Below are 14,820 nucleotides of genomic sequence, written 5' to 3'. Positions count from 1 at the left end.
ACACCGCTGTAAACACAACCCCAAACAGACTATTCCTGGCCTAGGGACTTGTTGTGTGATGTCAGATGGGTTATTATAGCTGGGGGGGGGGGCGTTAGTGTGACGTGTCTGTGTTATTCTAGCTGACCTGTGTAATGTCTGTGTGTTATTCTAGCTGGGGGGTAGTGTGTAATGTCTGTCTGACCTGTGTAATGTCTGTCTGACCTGTGTAATGTCTGTCTGACCTGTGTAATGTCTGTCTGACCTGTGTAATGTCTGTCTGACCTGTGTAATGTCTGTCTAACAGGAGTCTGTCAGGAAGGCAGCTGATATAACACTCAAAACACTGAGTAAGGTAAGATACTGGTGTGTGTGACATCATTCTCCAGGTGTGTACTAGTGTGTGTGTGACATCATTCTCCAGGTGTGTACTAGTGTGTGTGTGACATCATTCTCCAGGTGTGTACTAGTGTGTGCGTGACATCATTCTCCAGGTGTGTACTAGTGTGTGTGTGACATCATTCTCCAGGTGTGTACGAGTGTGTGTGTGTGACATCATTCTCCAGGTGTGTACGAGTGTGTGTGTGACATCATTCTCCAGGTGTGTACGAGTGTGTGTGTGACATCATTCTCCAGGTGTGTACTAGTGTGTGTGTGTGACATCATTCTCCAGGTGTGTACTAGTGTGTGTGTGTGACATCATTCTCCAGGTGTGTACTAGTGTGTGTGTGTGACATCATTCTCCAGGTGTGTACTAGTGTGTGTGTGTGACATCATTCTCCAGGTGTGTACTAGTGTGTGTGTGTGACATTATTCTCCAGGTGTGTACTAGTGTGTGTGTGTGACATTATTCTCCAGGTGTGTGTGTGTGTGTGTGTGTCATCTCTCTCTGTCTGCAGGTGTGTACTAGGATGTGTGTGTGTGTGTGTGACATCTCTCTCTGTCTCCAGGTGTGTACTAGTGTGTGTGTGTGTGTGTGTGTGACATCTCTCTCTGTCTCCAGGTGTGTACTCGGATGTGTGTGTGTGTGTGTGACATCTCTCTCTGTCTCCAGGTGTGTACTAGGATGTGTGTGTGTGTGTGACATCTCTCTCTGTCTCCAGGTGTGTACTAGGATGTGTGTGTGTGTCATCTCTCTCTGTCTGCAGGTGTGTACTAGGATGTGTCTCTGTCTCCAGGTGTGTACTAGGATGTGTGTGTGTGTGTGTCATCTCTCTCTGTCTGCAGGTGTGTACTAGGATGTGTCTCTGTCTCCAGGTGTGTACTAGGATGTGTCTCTGTCTCCAGGTGTGTACTAGGATGTGTCTCTGTCTCCAGGTGTGTACTAGGATGTGTGTGTGTGTCATCTCTCTCTGTCTGCAGGTGTGTACTAGGATGTGTCTCTGTCTGCAGGTGTGTACTAGGATGTGTCTCTGTCTGCAGGTGTGTACTAGGATGTGTCTCTGTCTCCAGGTGTGTACTAGGATGTGTGTGTGTGTGTCATCTCTCTCTGTCTGCAGGTGTGTACTAGGATGTGTCTCTGTCTCCAGGTGTGTACTAGGATGTGTCTCTGTCTCCAGGTGTGTACTAGGATGTGTCTCTGTCTCCAGGTGTGTACTAGGATGTGTCTCTGTCTCCAGGTGTGTACTAGGATGTGTCTCTGTCTCCAGGTGTGTACTAGGATGTGTGAGTCGTCAGGTTTAGCAGCCCAGAGGACTGTAGCTGTTCTGTTACCAACCCTCCTGGATAAAGGCATCGTCAGCAACGTGCCTGAGGTCCGCTCTCTCAGGTACGCCTCCATATGTGTGTGTTGATTGGCCTCCGTATATGATCTCTCTCTGTGATCTCTCTCTCTCTGTGATCTCTCGCTCTGCTCTCTCTCTATATAAATGAAATGTAAAACTTTTAGAGATTGTTTGTAGCGGTTAACCAGTCCTCCTCTCTCCAGTATCCAGACCCTGGTGAAGGTGTCGAAGACAGCTGGTAACAGGTTGAAGCCTCACGCCCCTCGTCTGATCCCAGCCCTCCTAGAGGCCCTCAGTGTCCTGGAGCCACAGGTCCTCAACTACCTCAGCCTCCGAGCCACGGAGCAGGAGAAGGTAACACACACACACACTGTAACTGCCGTTTCTCCAGAGGTGAGGTTATCGGCAGTAATTGACGTCTCTCTCTCTGTCTCTCTCTCTCTCTGTCTGTCCAGAGTGCCATGGATGCAGCCAGACTCAGTGCTGCCAAGTCCTCCCCCATGATGGAGACCATCAACATGTGTCTGCAGCACCTGGACGTGTCTGTCCTGGGGGAGCTGGTCCCCAGACTCTGTGATCTGCTGAAGAGTGGAGTGGGTCTGGGCACCAAGGTAACACACACACACCCTGTCCCAACCTAAATACTAAACCGTGTCTGTCCTGGGATAACATATAACACATGACAACAGACGTTACTCTGCCCCCCCCACAGACGTTACTCTGCCCCCCCCCACCCCAACAGACGTTACTCTGCCCCCCCCCCCCCCACCCCAACAGACGTTACTCTGCCCCTCAACAGATGTTACTCTGCCCCCCCCACCCCAACAAACGTTACTCAACTCTGATTTTCACTGTACCCTCCAATCACACCTGCAACCCTGAACATGTGACTATTAAACAGTGGGAATCTGAATTAAGGTCACAATACCAGTGTCCTCTGTTGTTCCAGGGCGGTTGTGCCAGTGTGATCGTGTCCCTCACCGTCCAGTGTCCCCAGGACCTCACCCCCTACTCAGGTAAACACGTTACCCTCTCGGGGTAGAGAGAGACTTTACCGTACCGATCCCAGATGTTCTATTTTGATCAACGTCCAAAAGGGAAATGGAGAGATGGAGTAGGGTTTTGTCTTTTACAAGTTCACTAAAACCTCTCTATGGTCTGGGTCTTCTTTACCGTCTCTGTCATGATGCATGTTCAATCTGTCTGTGTGTGTGTGTGTTTCTGTCTGTGTGTGTGTTTCTGTCTGTGTGTGTGTTTCTGTGTGTGTGTGTGTGTGTGTGTGTGTGTGACAGGTAAACTGATGAGTGCCCTACTGAATGGAATCCATGACCGTAGCAGTGTTATCCAGAAAGCATTCTCCTTCGCTCTGGGACACCTAGTCAGGGTGAGTAGTATGGTGTTACTAACTAACCATCTGTCTTGTCTCTGGGACGTCTAGTCAGGGTGAGTAGTATGGTGTTACTAACTAACCATCTGTCTTGTCTCTGGGACGTCTAGTCAGGGTGAGTAGTATGGTGGAACTAACTAACCATCTGTCTTGTCTCTGGGACGTCTAGTCAGGGTGAGTAGTATGGTGTTACTAACTAACCATCTGTCTTGTCTCTGGGACGTCTAGTCAGGGTGAGTAGTATGGTGTTACTAACTAACCATCTGTCTTGTCTCTGGGACGTCTAGTCAGGGTGAGTAGTATGGTGTTACTAACTAACCATCTGTCTTGTCTCTGGGACGTCTAGTCAGGGTGAGTAGTATGGTGTTATGTAACTAACCATCTGTCTTGTCTCTGGGACATCTAGTCAGGGTGAGTAGTATGGTGTTACTAACTAACCATCTGTCTTGTCTCTGGGACGTCTAGTCAGGGTGAGTAGTATGGTGTTACTAACTAACCATCTGTCTTGTCTCTGGGACGTCTAGTCAGGGTGAGTAGTATGGTGGAACTAACTAACCATCTGTCTTGTCTCTGGGACGTCTAGTCAGGGTGAGTAGTATAGTGTTACTAACTAACCATCTGTCTTGTCTCTGGGACGTCTAGTCAGGGTGAGTAGTATGGTGTTACTAACTAACCATCTGTCTTGTCTCTGGGACGTCTAGTCAGGGTGAGTAGTATGGTGTTACTAACTAACCATCTGTCTTGTCTCTGGGACGTCTAGTCAGGGTGAGTAGTATGGTGTTATGTAACTAACCATCTGTCTTGTCTCTGGGACGTCTAGTCAGGGTGAGTAGTATGGTGTTATGTAACTAACCATCTGTCTTGTCTCTGGGACGTCTAGTCAGGGTGAGTAGTATAGTGTTACTAACTAACCATCTGTCTTGTCTCTGGGACGTCTAGTCAGGGTGAGTAGTATGGTGTTACTAACTAACCATCTGTCTTGTCTCTGGGACGTCTAGTCAGGGTGAGTAGTATGGTGGAACTAACTAACCATCTGTCTTGTCTCTGGGACGTCTAGTCAGGGTGAGTAGTATGGTGTTACTAACTAACCATCTGTCTTGTCTCTGGGACGTCTAGTCAGGGTGAGTAGTATGGTGTTACTAACTAACCATCTGTCTTGTCTCTGGGACGTCTAGTCAGGGTGAGTAGTATGGTGTTACTAACTAACCATCTGTCTTGTCTCTGGGACGTCTAGTCAGGGTGAGTAGTATGGTGTTACTAACTAACCATCTGTCTTGTCTCTGGGACGTCTAGTCAGGGTGAGTAGTATGGTGTTATGTAACTAACCATCTGTCTTGTCTCTGGGACGTCTAGTCAGGGTGAGTAGTATGGTGTTACTAACTAACCATCTGTCTTGTCTCTGGGACGTCTAGTCAGGGTGAGTAGTATGGTGTTACTAACTAACCATCTGTCTTGTCTCTGGGACGTCTAGTCAGGGTGAGTAGTATGGTGTTACTAACTAACCATCTGTCTTGTCTCTGGGACGTCTAGTCAGGGTGAGTAGTATGGTGTTACTAACTAACCATCTGTCTTGTCTCTGGGACGTCTAGTCAGGGTGAGTAGTATGGTGTTACTAACTAACCATCTGTCTTGTCTCTGGGACGTCTAGTCAGGGTGAGTAGTATGGTGGAACTAACTGCATTAGTGTTTGTTCATATATGTATAACCTGAAGTCAGGACTGGTTTTAATATCACCTGAAGTCAGGACTGGTTTTAATATCACCTGTTGTATCAATACATCTGTCTTGTGCCTGTGTTCCTCAGACAGCGAAGGACAGCAGTGTAGAGAAACTCTTACTGAAACTCACCACCTGGTACATGGAGAAAGAAGGTGAGACAACAGGATCTGGCCTGTCTACTTCCTCCTCCTCTTATTGCCCAGTCCCCAAAAACAACCACGAGACACTGCTCCTAGATCAGCGGTGTCCCGGCTCATTTCCTGGAGGGCCGAGAGTGTGCGGGAATTCACTTGGTAGTTGATTAGTTAGGAACTCTCGTGACCTGGTTTATCTCATCTCTTTTTACATTGAAAGGATGAACAAAACGCAACAGGCCTCCAGGAAGTGAGTTGGACAGTCCTGATGTCGAGGATTGATGTTGACAGCGGCTCTTCAGTCTCAAAATATGACCTGGCTGTTTGTCCCCCCCCCCCCCCCCCCCCCCCCCCCCTCAGAGCCGGTGTACAGGTCGTCGTGTGCCCTGACGGTCCACGCTATCAGCCACTACAGCCCTGATGTCCTAAAGGGGCACGCAGTGGTAGCTCTACCTCTAGCCTTCCTGGGTATGCACCAGGCGCCGGGACCGGACGAAGAGAAGGGAGAGAGCCATGACGCCACGCTGTGGAACGAGGTCTGGCAGGAACACGTACCAGGTCAGAGAGAGACACACCTACACCTGGTCAGAGAGAGACGCACACCTGGTCAGAGAGAGAGACGCACACCTGGTCAGAGAGAGACGCACACCTGGTCAGAGAGAGAGACGCACACCTGGTCAGAGAGAGAGACGCACACCTGGTCAGAGAGAGAGACGCACACCTGGTCAGAGAGAGAGACGCACACCTGGTCAGAGAGAGAGACGCACACCTGGTCAGAGAGAGAGAGACACACCTGGTCAGAGAGAGACACACACCTGGTCAGAGAGAGACACACACCTGGTCAGAGAGAGACACACACCTGGTCAGAGAGAGACGCACACCTGGTCAGAGAGAGAGAGACACACCTGGTCAGAGAGAGAGAGACGCACACCTGGTCAGAGAGAGAGAGACACACCTGGTCAGAGAGAGACACACACCTGGTCAGAGAGAGACGCACACCTGGTCAGAGAGAGACACACACCTGGTCAGAGAGAGACACACACCTGGTCAGAGAGAGACACACACACTTGGTCAGAGAGAGACACACACACTTGGTCAGAGAGAGACACACACACTTGGTCAGAGAGAGACACACACACCTGGTCAGAGAGAGACACACACACCTGGTCAGAGAGAGACACACACACCTGGTCAGAGAGAGACACACACACCTGGTCAGAGAGAGACACACACACTGGGTCAGAGAGAGACACACACACCTGGTCAGAGAGAGACACACACACCTGGTCAGAGAGAGACACACACACCTGGTCAGAGAGAGACACACACACCTGGTCAGAGAGAGACACACACACCTGGTCAGAGAGAGACACACACACCTGGTCAGAGAGAGACACACACACCTGGTCAGAGAGAGACACACACACCTGGTCAGAGAGAGACACACACACCTGGTCAGAGAGAGACACACACACCTGGTCAGAGAGAGAGACACACACACCTGGTCAGAGAGAGAGACACACACCTGGTCAGAGAGAGAGACACACACCTGGTCAGAGAGAGAGACACACACCTGGTCAGAGAGAGAGACACACACCTGGTCAGAGAGAGAGACACACACCTGGTCAGAGAGAGAGACACACACCTGGTCAGAGAGAGAGACACACACCTGGTCAGAGAGAGAGAGACACACCTGGTCAGAGAGAGAGACACACCTGGTCAGAGAGAGAGACACGCACCTGGTCAGAGAGAGAGACACGCACCTGGTCAGAGAGAGAGACACGCACCTGGTCAGAGAGAGAGACACGCACCTGGTCAGAGAGAGAGACACGCACCTGGTCAGAGAGAGAGACACGCACCTGGTCAGAGAGAGAGACACGCACCTGGTCAGAGAGAGAGACACGCACCTGGTCAGAGAGAGAGACACGCACCTGGTCAGAGAGAGAGACACACACCTGGTCAGAGAGAGACACACACCTGGTCAAAGAGAGAGACACACACCTGGTCAAAGAGAGAGACACACACCTGGTCAGAGAGAGAGACACACACCTGGTCAGAGAGAGAGACACACACCTGGTCAGAGAGAGAGACACACACCTGGTCAGAGAGAGAGACACACACCTGGTCAGAGAGAGAGACACACACCTGGTCAGAGAGAGAGACACACACCTGGTCAGAGAGAGAGACACACACCTGGTCAGAGAGAGAGACACACACCTGGTCAGAGAGAGAGACACACACCTGGTCAGAGAGAGAGACACACACCTGGTCAGAGAGAGAGACACACACCTGGTCAGAGAGAGAGACACACACCTGGTCAGAGAGAGAGACACACACCTGGTCAGAGAGAGAGACACACACCTGGTCAGAGAGAGAGACACACACCTGGTCAGAGAGAGAGACACACACCTGGTCAGAGAGAGAGACACACACCTGGTCAGAGAGAGAGACACACACCTGGTCAGAGAGAGAGACACACACCTGGTCAGAGAGAGACACACACACCTGGTCAGAGAGAGACACACACACCTGGTCAGAGAGAGACACACACACCTGGTCAGAGAAACACACAGTGGAGAGCCACTATGGACTAAGGTTCTGTAGAGAGTGTGTCTGGTCTAAGGCCACTATAGAGTCTGGGTTTGAGTCCAGGCTCTGTCGCAGCCGGCCGCGACCCATGGGGCGGCGCACAATTGCCCCAGTGTCGTCTGGGTTAGGGGAGGTTTTGGCCGGGCAGGGATGTCCTTATCCGATCGCGCTCTAGCGACTCCTGTGGCAAGCCGGGCGCAGTGCACGCACTGACACGGGCGCCAGGCCACGTTGGTGTGGCTGGCTTCAGGGTTACGCGGGCATTATGTCAAGAAGCAGTACGGCTTGGCTGGGTCGTGTATCGGAGGACGCACGGCTCTCGACCTTCGACCTCTCCCGAGTCCGTACGGGAGTTGCAGCGATGAGACAACACTAACTAATCAAATCAAAGTTAATTTGTCACGTGCGTCAACCTTACAGTGAAATGCTACTTACAGGCTCTAACCAATAGTGCTAAAAAGGTATTAGGTGAACAATAGGTAAGTAAAGAAATAAAACAACAGTAAAAAGACAGGCTATATACAGTAGCGAGGCTACATACAGACACCGGTTAGTCAGGCTGATTGAGGTAGTATGTATATATGGTTAACCTCTCTGGTATCATTGGAACGCGTCCCACCTCGACAACAGCCAGTGAAATTGCAGGGCGCCAAATTCACACAACAGAAATCCCATAATTAAAATTCCTCAAACATACAATTATTATACACCATTTTAAAGATTAACTTCTTGTTAATCCAACCACAGTGTCCGATTTCAAAAAGGCTTTACGGCGAAAGCACACCATGCGATTATGTTAGGACAGCGCCTAGCCACAAGAAACCACACAGACATTTTCCAGCCAAGGAGAAGACTCACAAAAGTCAGAAATAGCGTTAAAATGAATCACTAATTTTTGATCTTCATCTGGTGGCACTCCCAGGTCTCCATGTTACACAATAAATGTGTTTTTTTTCCCGATAATGCCGCTCTTTATGTCCAAAAACCTCAACATCCAGACAAAGTAAAAAAAAGTACAATAAAAGTTCGTAGAAACATGTCAAACGATGTTTAAAATCAATCCTCAGGTTGTTTTTGTCATAAATAATCAATAATATTTAAACCGGACAAAAGCTTTGTCAATAGAAAAGGAGAAACAAGAAAGGCGCGCTCCCAATCGCGCGCTGGACTCATGTCTGGAAATGTCCGCTGTCCAATCATTGAAAGTGCTGTATCTCCCTAATTTTTCAGAGTAAAAGCCTGAAACAATGCCTAAAGACTGGCCACATGTAGAGGAAGCAATATATATCGTGAACTGGGTCCTAAGTATTTGTATGGTGGATAGACTTTCAATTGAAAAACAGCCTTTCAAAATAATAGTACTTTCGCCTCCCATATCAGTTCTGTTATACTCAGACATTATTTTAATAGTTTTGGAAACTTTAGAGTTTTCTATCCAAATCTACCAATTATATGCATATCCTAGCTTCTGGGCCTGAGTAGCAGGCAGTTTAATTTGGGCACGCTTTTCATCCAAAATTCCAAATGCTGCCCCTTACCCTAGTGAAGTTAAAATGACTATGCATATATGATGAACAGAGAGTAGCAGCAGCGTAAAAGAGGGGTTGGGGGGGGCACACAATGCAAATAGTCCGGGTAGCCATTTGGTTACCTGTTCAGGAGTCTTATGGCTTGGGGGTAATAACTGTTGAGACGCCTTTTTGACCTAGACTTGGCACTCCGGTACCGCTTGCCATGCGGTAGTAGAGAACAGTCTATGACTGGGGTGGCTGGGGTCTTTGACAATGTTTAGGGCCTTCCTCTGACTACCAATTGGATACCATGAAAAAGGGGTTAAAAATAAATAAAAAGAAAAGACAAAACACTTTGACCTTTTCAACCTCTGACCTCTCGTCGTCTTCCAGGAAGCTTCGGGGGCATCCGTCTCTACATGACGGAGCTGATCGACATTACCCAGAAGGCCTTGCAGTCCCAGTCGTGGAAGATGAAGGCCCAGGGCGCGGCTGCCATGGCGTCCATCGCTAAGCAACAGACGGGTTCTCTGGTCGCCCCTCACCTGGGTATGGTGTTATCCGCTCTACTGCAGGGACTGGTTGGACGCACCTGGACTGGAAAGGTGTGTGTGTGTGATAGAAGAGTTGAGGTTGTAATTCATTTGACCAACTTGTGTCTAGTGTTTTGTACAGATGTCTTCTCACACCAGGTGTTTGTCCACAGGAGGAGCTGTTGAACGCCATCGGCTCTGTGGTGTCAAAGTGCAGGTAGGGTTTCTCCTCTCCTTCTGACACTAGGAGCAGTCCCTGTCTCTTGTCCCTGTGATGAGGAGGATGGTGATGATGAGGAGGAGGATGTTGATAATGAGGAGGATGTTGATAATGAGAATGTTGGTGTTAAGGAGGAGGATGTTGAGGATGTTGATGTTGTGTGTTAGTGGTGAGCTCCAGAAGTCATCCCCGGGCCAGCCCAGTGTACCAGAGGTGATAGAGCTGGTGTTGAAGGAGTGTCGTAAAGACAACCTGGTCTACAAGATGGCTGCCCTGGGCTGTGTTGCCGACGTCCTGCAGGCCACACAGGAAGACCGCTTCAGTGATATGGCAGACATACTCATACCACTCATTAAGAAGGTGAGAGACGGACAGAGTTTGTGTATTTCTCTTTTATTCCATCAGTATTCTAGTGATTTGTCCAAAATGTGTGACGTCTCATCCTGTGTGACAGAACTCTGCAGCAACTTCCAGGTTGAGACGTGACAGTGATGACGATCGGGATGAGAAGGAGAAGGAGCTGCAGACTGAAGCTCTACTCTGTGCCTTCCAGACGCTGGGCAAGACCTGGCCCAACAACACACAAACCCAGGGTAAGGTTCCGACTGGCCCAACGACAACACACAAACCCAGGGTAAGATTCTGACTGGCCCAACGACAACACACAAACCCAGGGTAAGATTCTGACTGGCCCAACGACAACACACAAACCCAGGGTAAGATTCTGACTGGCCCAACAACACACAAACCCAGGGTAAGGTTCTGACTGGCCCAACGACAACACACAAACCCAGGGTAAGGTTCTGACTGGCCCAACGACAACACAAACCCAGGGTAAGGTTCTGACTGGCCCAACGACAACACAAACCCAGGGTAAGGTTCTGACTGGCCCAACGACAACACAAACCCAGGGTAAGGTTCTGACTGGCCCAACGACAATACAAATCCAGGGTAAGGTTCTGACTGGCCCAACGACAACACAAACCCAGGGTAAGGTTCTGACTGGCCCAACGACAATACAAATCCAGGGTAAGGTTCTGACTGGCCCAACGACAACACAAACCCAGGGTAAGGTTCTGACTGGCCCAACGACAATACAAACCTAGGCTTTATGTTTATTTCAGAGGCGATTGTAATTGTATTGCAGTACGTGTGTTTAATGCTGTATCTCTCCTGTGGTCCCAGAGCGTTTCCAGTTGGACCTGTGCTGTCTGATGTGTGAGAGGTTGAAGCTCAGTACGTGGAGGGTCCAGGTGGGGGTACTACAGTCTATGAAGGCTTACTTCCAGGGGTAAGGACACAAACACAGTCTATGGAGGCTGTGGGGGGGGGGGTAACCTACAGGAGGGTATCTCTCCAGGAACAGGGTTGGAGTTAAAACCTACAGGAGGGTTTCTCTCCAGGAACAGGGTTGGAGAGCCCTGTTCTACGCCATGTGCGCCTATCTAGATCTGAAAGACTTAAACATATGTCTAGCCTATCGGAGGAGGAGCTGCTCCCTCTAGCCTATCGGAGGAGGAGCTGCTCCCTCTAGCCTATCGGAGGAGGAGCTGCTCCCTCTAGCCTATCGGAGGAGGAGCTGCTCCCTCTAGCCTATCGGAGGAGGAGCTGCTCCCTCTAGCCTATCGGAGGAGGAGCTGCTCCCTCTAGCCTATCGGAGGGCGAGGTGGAGCTGTTCCCTCTAGCCTATCGGAGGAGGAGCTGCTCCCTCTAGCCTATCGGAGGGCGAGGTGGAGCTGCTACCTATCCTGTCCTTTCTGACTCTCAACTGGTACATGTTCCATCTGGTTTGATAAGGATTTACTCTTGTTGTTCCTGTGTAGGTTGCTGCTGTTGGAGAACGCGAAAGACAACCAGAACTTCACAGCCTTGTCCCTTATCCTCACAGAGACATGCAGCGCTCTCACCCACCCACTAGGTAAGACCTGTACACTGCTCTCACCCACCCACTAGGTAAGACCTGTACACTGCTCTCACCCACCCACTAGGTAAGACCTGTACACTGTGCTCACCCACCCACTAGGTAAGACCTGTACACTGTGCTCACCCACCCACTAGGTAAGACCTGTACACTGCTCTCACCCACCCACTAGGTAAGACCGCCACACTGCTCTCTCCCACACTGCTCTCACCCACCCACTAGGTAAGACCGCCACACTGCTCTCACACACCCACTAGGGAAGACCTGTACACTGCTCTCACCCACCCACTAGGTAAGACCGCCACACTGATCACACCCACTAGGTAAGACCTGTACACTGCGCTCACACCCCCACTAGGTAAGACCTGTACACTGCGCTCACACCCCCACTAGGTAAGACCTGTACACTGCGCTCACACCCCCACTAGGTAAGACCTGTACATTGCTCTCACACCCCCACTAGGTAAGACCTGTACATTGCTCTCACACCCCCACTAGGTAAGACCTGTACACTGCTCTCACACCCCAACTAGGTAAGACCTGTACACTGCTCTCTCACCCACCCACTAGGTAAGACCTTCTGAGGAGCGAAACATTTACCTTAGGGACGAATTTCCCTGAACCTATTCATGAAGTAAAAATCTATTTCATTTGAAACGTTCTCTTTTTGAGTAAATCATGATTTTTAATCCGGGTGTAGGAGTAGCTTTAATCTGGGTGTAGCTTTAATCCGGGTCTAGGGGAAAATAGATGTTTCTTATTAGAAAGATTCACCGTGTTTATTTATGTTTCCTCCTGTAGAGAATAAGAGTTACTCCTCTGTGAGGACCGAAGCGTTGTCTGTTGTGGAACTACTGGTGAAGAGGACCGGAGGTAAGCCTTCGTCTGTTTACTGTGCTAAATGACTAGTCCCACTTCTCTCAACTCTTCTAAAGGTGTCTTTAACCCAAACATTGGTTGACCCAGGAAGTAAAAGCACCAGTGTGCAGGACTTGACCTTCCATGCCTAGAATATAGGACTATGTTTGAGTCTGAGAAGAACGATGTCTAGGAGTCAATTTACTCAAACCTGAGCCAACATTTGAGAACAAAATATATACATGAGCACTGCATCATCATCTGTTTGAAAACTATTTATCCTCTAGACCCTGAAGGGGGACAGATTGTCTCCCCTCCTAGACCCTGAAGGGGACAGGTTGTCTCCCCTCCTAGACCCTGAAGGGGAACAGGTTGTCTCCCCTCCTAGTCTCTGAAGGGGACATATTGTGACCCTGAAGGGGACAGATTGTCTCCCCTCCTAGACCCTGAAGGGGGACAGATTGTCTCCCCTTCTAGTCTCTGACGGGGGACGTTGTGTGTGTCGTTCCAGAGAGCGGTCAGTGGGAGTGTGTATCGGGGAAGAGTCGCGAGCAGCTGCAACGTTCACTGTCCACCTTGCAGACAGACAGCAGACCTGACCTACGAGACAAGGCCCAGGAACTACGGAGGAACATCCAGAGTCAACCCTGAACACACACACACACCTAGTCAGCCCTGAACACACACACACACACCTAGTCAGCCCTGAACACACACACACACACACCTAGTCAGCCCTGAACACACACCTAGTCAGCCCTGAACACACACACACACCTAGTCAGCCCTGAACACACACACACCTAGTCAGCCCTGAACACACACACACCTACCTAGTCAACCCTGAACACACACACACACACCTACCTAGTCAACACACACACATCTAGTCAGCCCTGAACACACACACCTACCTAGTCAACCCTGAACACACACACCTAGTCAACCCTGAACACACACACACACACCTACCTAGTCAACCCTGAACACACACACACTCTTGAATACACACCTGGATCTCTGTGTGGACAGGCGTGATGATTTCTAATGTGTATTGTGTCAATGGGTGGACGGCTGGCTGAGTCATTATAATAGTAAACGCCATATGTAAACAAACAGCACCCTATTCCCTATATAGTGCACTACCGTTGACCAGGTCCCGTAGGACTCTCTGCTCTGAAGTAGTGTACTATGTAGTCCAGGGGTCCAACTAAATTCAGCCGAGGGACAATTTTTTTTTTTTCTTGAGCAGATGGGGGTGTCAGGTGGCTAATAGATCACAATGATTATAATTAGACTTAAAAACATCGTTTCAAATCTTGTTTAGGATCACATACATCTCTCGGTGACGTTGGAACAGATTTCCCAAACTAAAATCAGATATTTATTAGTCTTACATTCTTTGTTTTTAAATACTTGGGGGCCAAATAAAGTCCTGGACCGTTTGGGAACCTGGTGCTGTTAAGGATTTGTCCTGTGTAACAGCTTCTAAACAGGTCCCTTCTCTCTCTCCTGCTACAGCCAGTACAGTACAACCCCTACCGATGAACGACAAGGGTACGTTCCACACTGGGCCCTTATTCCCTAAACACTACTAGTGGGATTAGGGTTGCCATTTGGGACGTAACCAAGGATGATACTGCAACTTTATTTAACACATTGGTTGTCAACTCCCTGGTCCTGGAGCAAGTTGTTCCAGCCAATCAACAGCGTTAAACTCATTCCACAGAGGGCTGAGTGTCTATTGGTTCTCCCTCGATGAATTAAAGGTCACTAATTAGTAAGGAACTCCCCTCACCTGGTTGTCTAGGTCTTAAAGGAAAAACCTGTGGACATGGCCCTCCAGGGAATGAGATGAGCAGGCTTTTGTTCCAGCCCAACACCTGATGTTATCACGGTTTGGATCAGTACTTGGACTGAAATAGGTACCGGAGCTCCACAACTTGAATTCCTGCCTAGTCTTTATGATAGGTAATGTTAACTAGTGCTGGGTTGGCCCAAAAGCCTGCACCTGGAGCTCTTCAGAACTAGAGTTGATGACCAGTGATGTTTCTCTGAACTGGTCATTACTTCTCTCCCTCCCCCAGTTTGCATGTTTAAAACAGCGGGTGTAAAAAATATATTTTCAGAAATGTTGATGGAACAGTGGGGGTCGGTTGGTGTGACAGGGAGGCCTGTAATTCTTGTGAATTTATCTCCAAAATAAAAACTACATTGAGCTTTGAAGATGTCATTATTTTGGTTTT

At 49.3% G+C, this 14,820-nt stretch overlaps 1 protein-coding gene across 1 annotated transcript in view; it reads left to right on the top strand.

The window, feature by feature from the left end:
* Positions 1-14,800, top strand: part of ecpas (Ecm29 proteasome adaptor and scaffold) — a 43,178-nt gene extending 28,378 nt beyond the window's left edge. Inside the window, exons 31-46 of the mRNA XM_055911204.1 lie at positions 287-334; positions 1,629-1,747; positions 1,907-2,057; positions 2,159-2,314; positions 2,653-2,719; positions 2,996-3,087; positions 4,894-4,960; positions 5,303-5,500; positions 9,436-9,647; positions 9,749-9,792; positions 9,963-10,155; positions 10,250-10,388; positions 10,981-11,086; positions 11,619-11,713; positions 12,518-12,589; positions 13,086-14,800. Of these exons, the coding sequence (XP_055767179.1) occupies positions 287-334; positions 1,629-1,747; positions 1,907-2,057; positions 2,159-2,314; positions 2,653-2,719; positions 2,996-3,087; positions 4,894-4,960; positions 5,303-5,500; positions 9,436-9,647; positions 9,749-9,792; positions 9,963-10,155; positions 10,250-10,388; positions 10,981-11,086; positions 11,619-11,713; positions 12,518-12,589; positions 13,086-13,225 (1,899 nt within the window). The 3' untranslated portion in view covers positions 13,226-14,800. The remainder of the gene's footprint in view (positions 1-286; positions 335-1,628; positions 1,748-1,906; positions 2,058-2,158; positions 2,315-2,652; positions 2,720-2,995; positions 3,088-4,893; positions 4,961-5,302; positions 5,501-9,435; positions 9,648-9,748; positions 9,793-9,962; positions 10,156-10,249; positions 10,389-10,980; positions 11,087-11,618; positions 11,714-12,517; positions 12,590-13,085) is intronic.
* Positions 14,801-14,820: the final 20 nt, after the last annotated feature.

The sequence above is a fragment of the Salvelinus fontinalis genome, unplaced genomic scaffold, assembly GCF_029448725.1.
Source record: "Salvelinus fontinalis isolate EN_2023a unplaced genomic scaffold, ASM2944872v1 scaffold_0055, whole genome shotgun sequence".
Lineage (NCBI taxonomy): Eukaryota > Metazoa > Chordata > Actinopteri > Salmoniformes > Salmonidae > Salvelinus > Salvelinus fontinalis.
The sequence above is the reverse complement of the archived record's forward strand: the minus strand, read 5'-3'. Positions and strand labels throughout refer to the sequence as shown.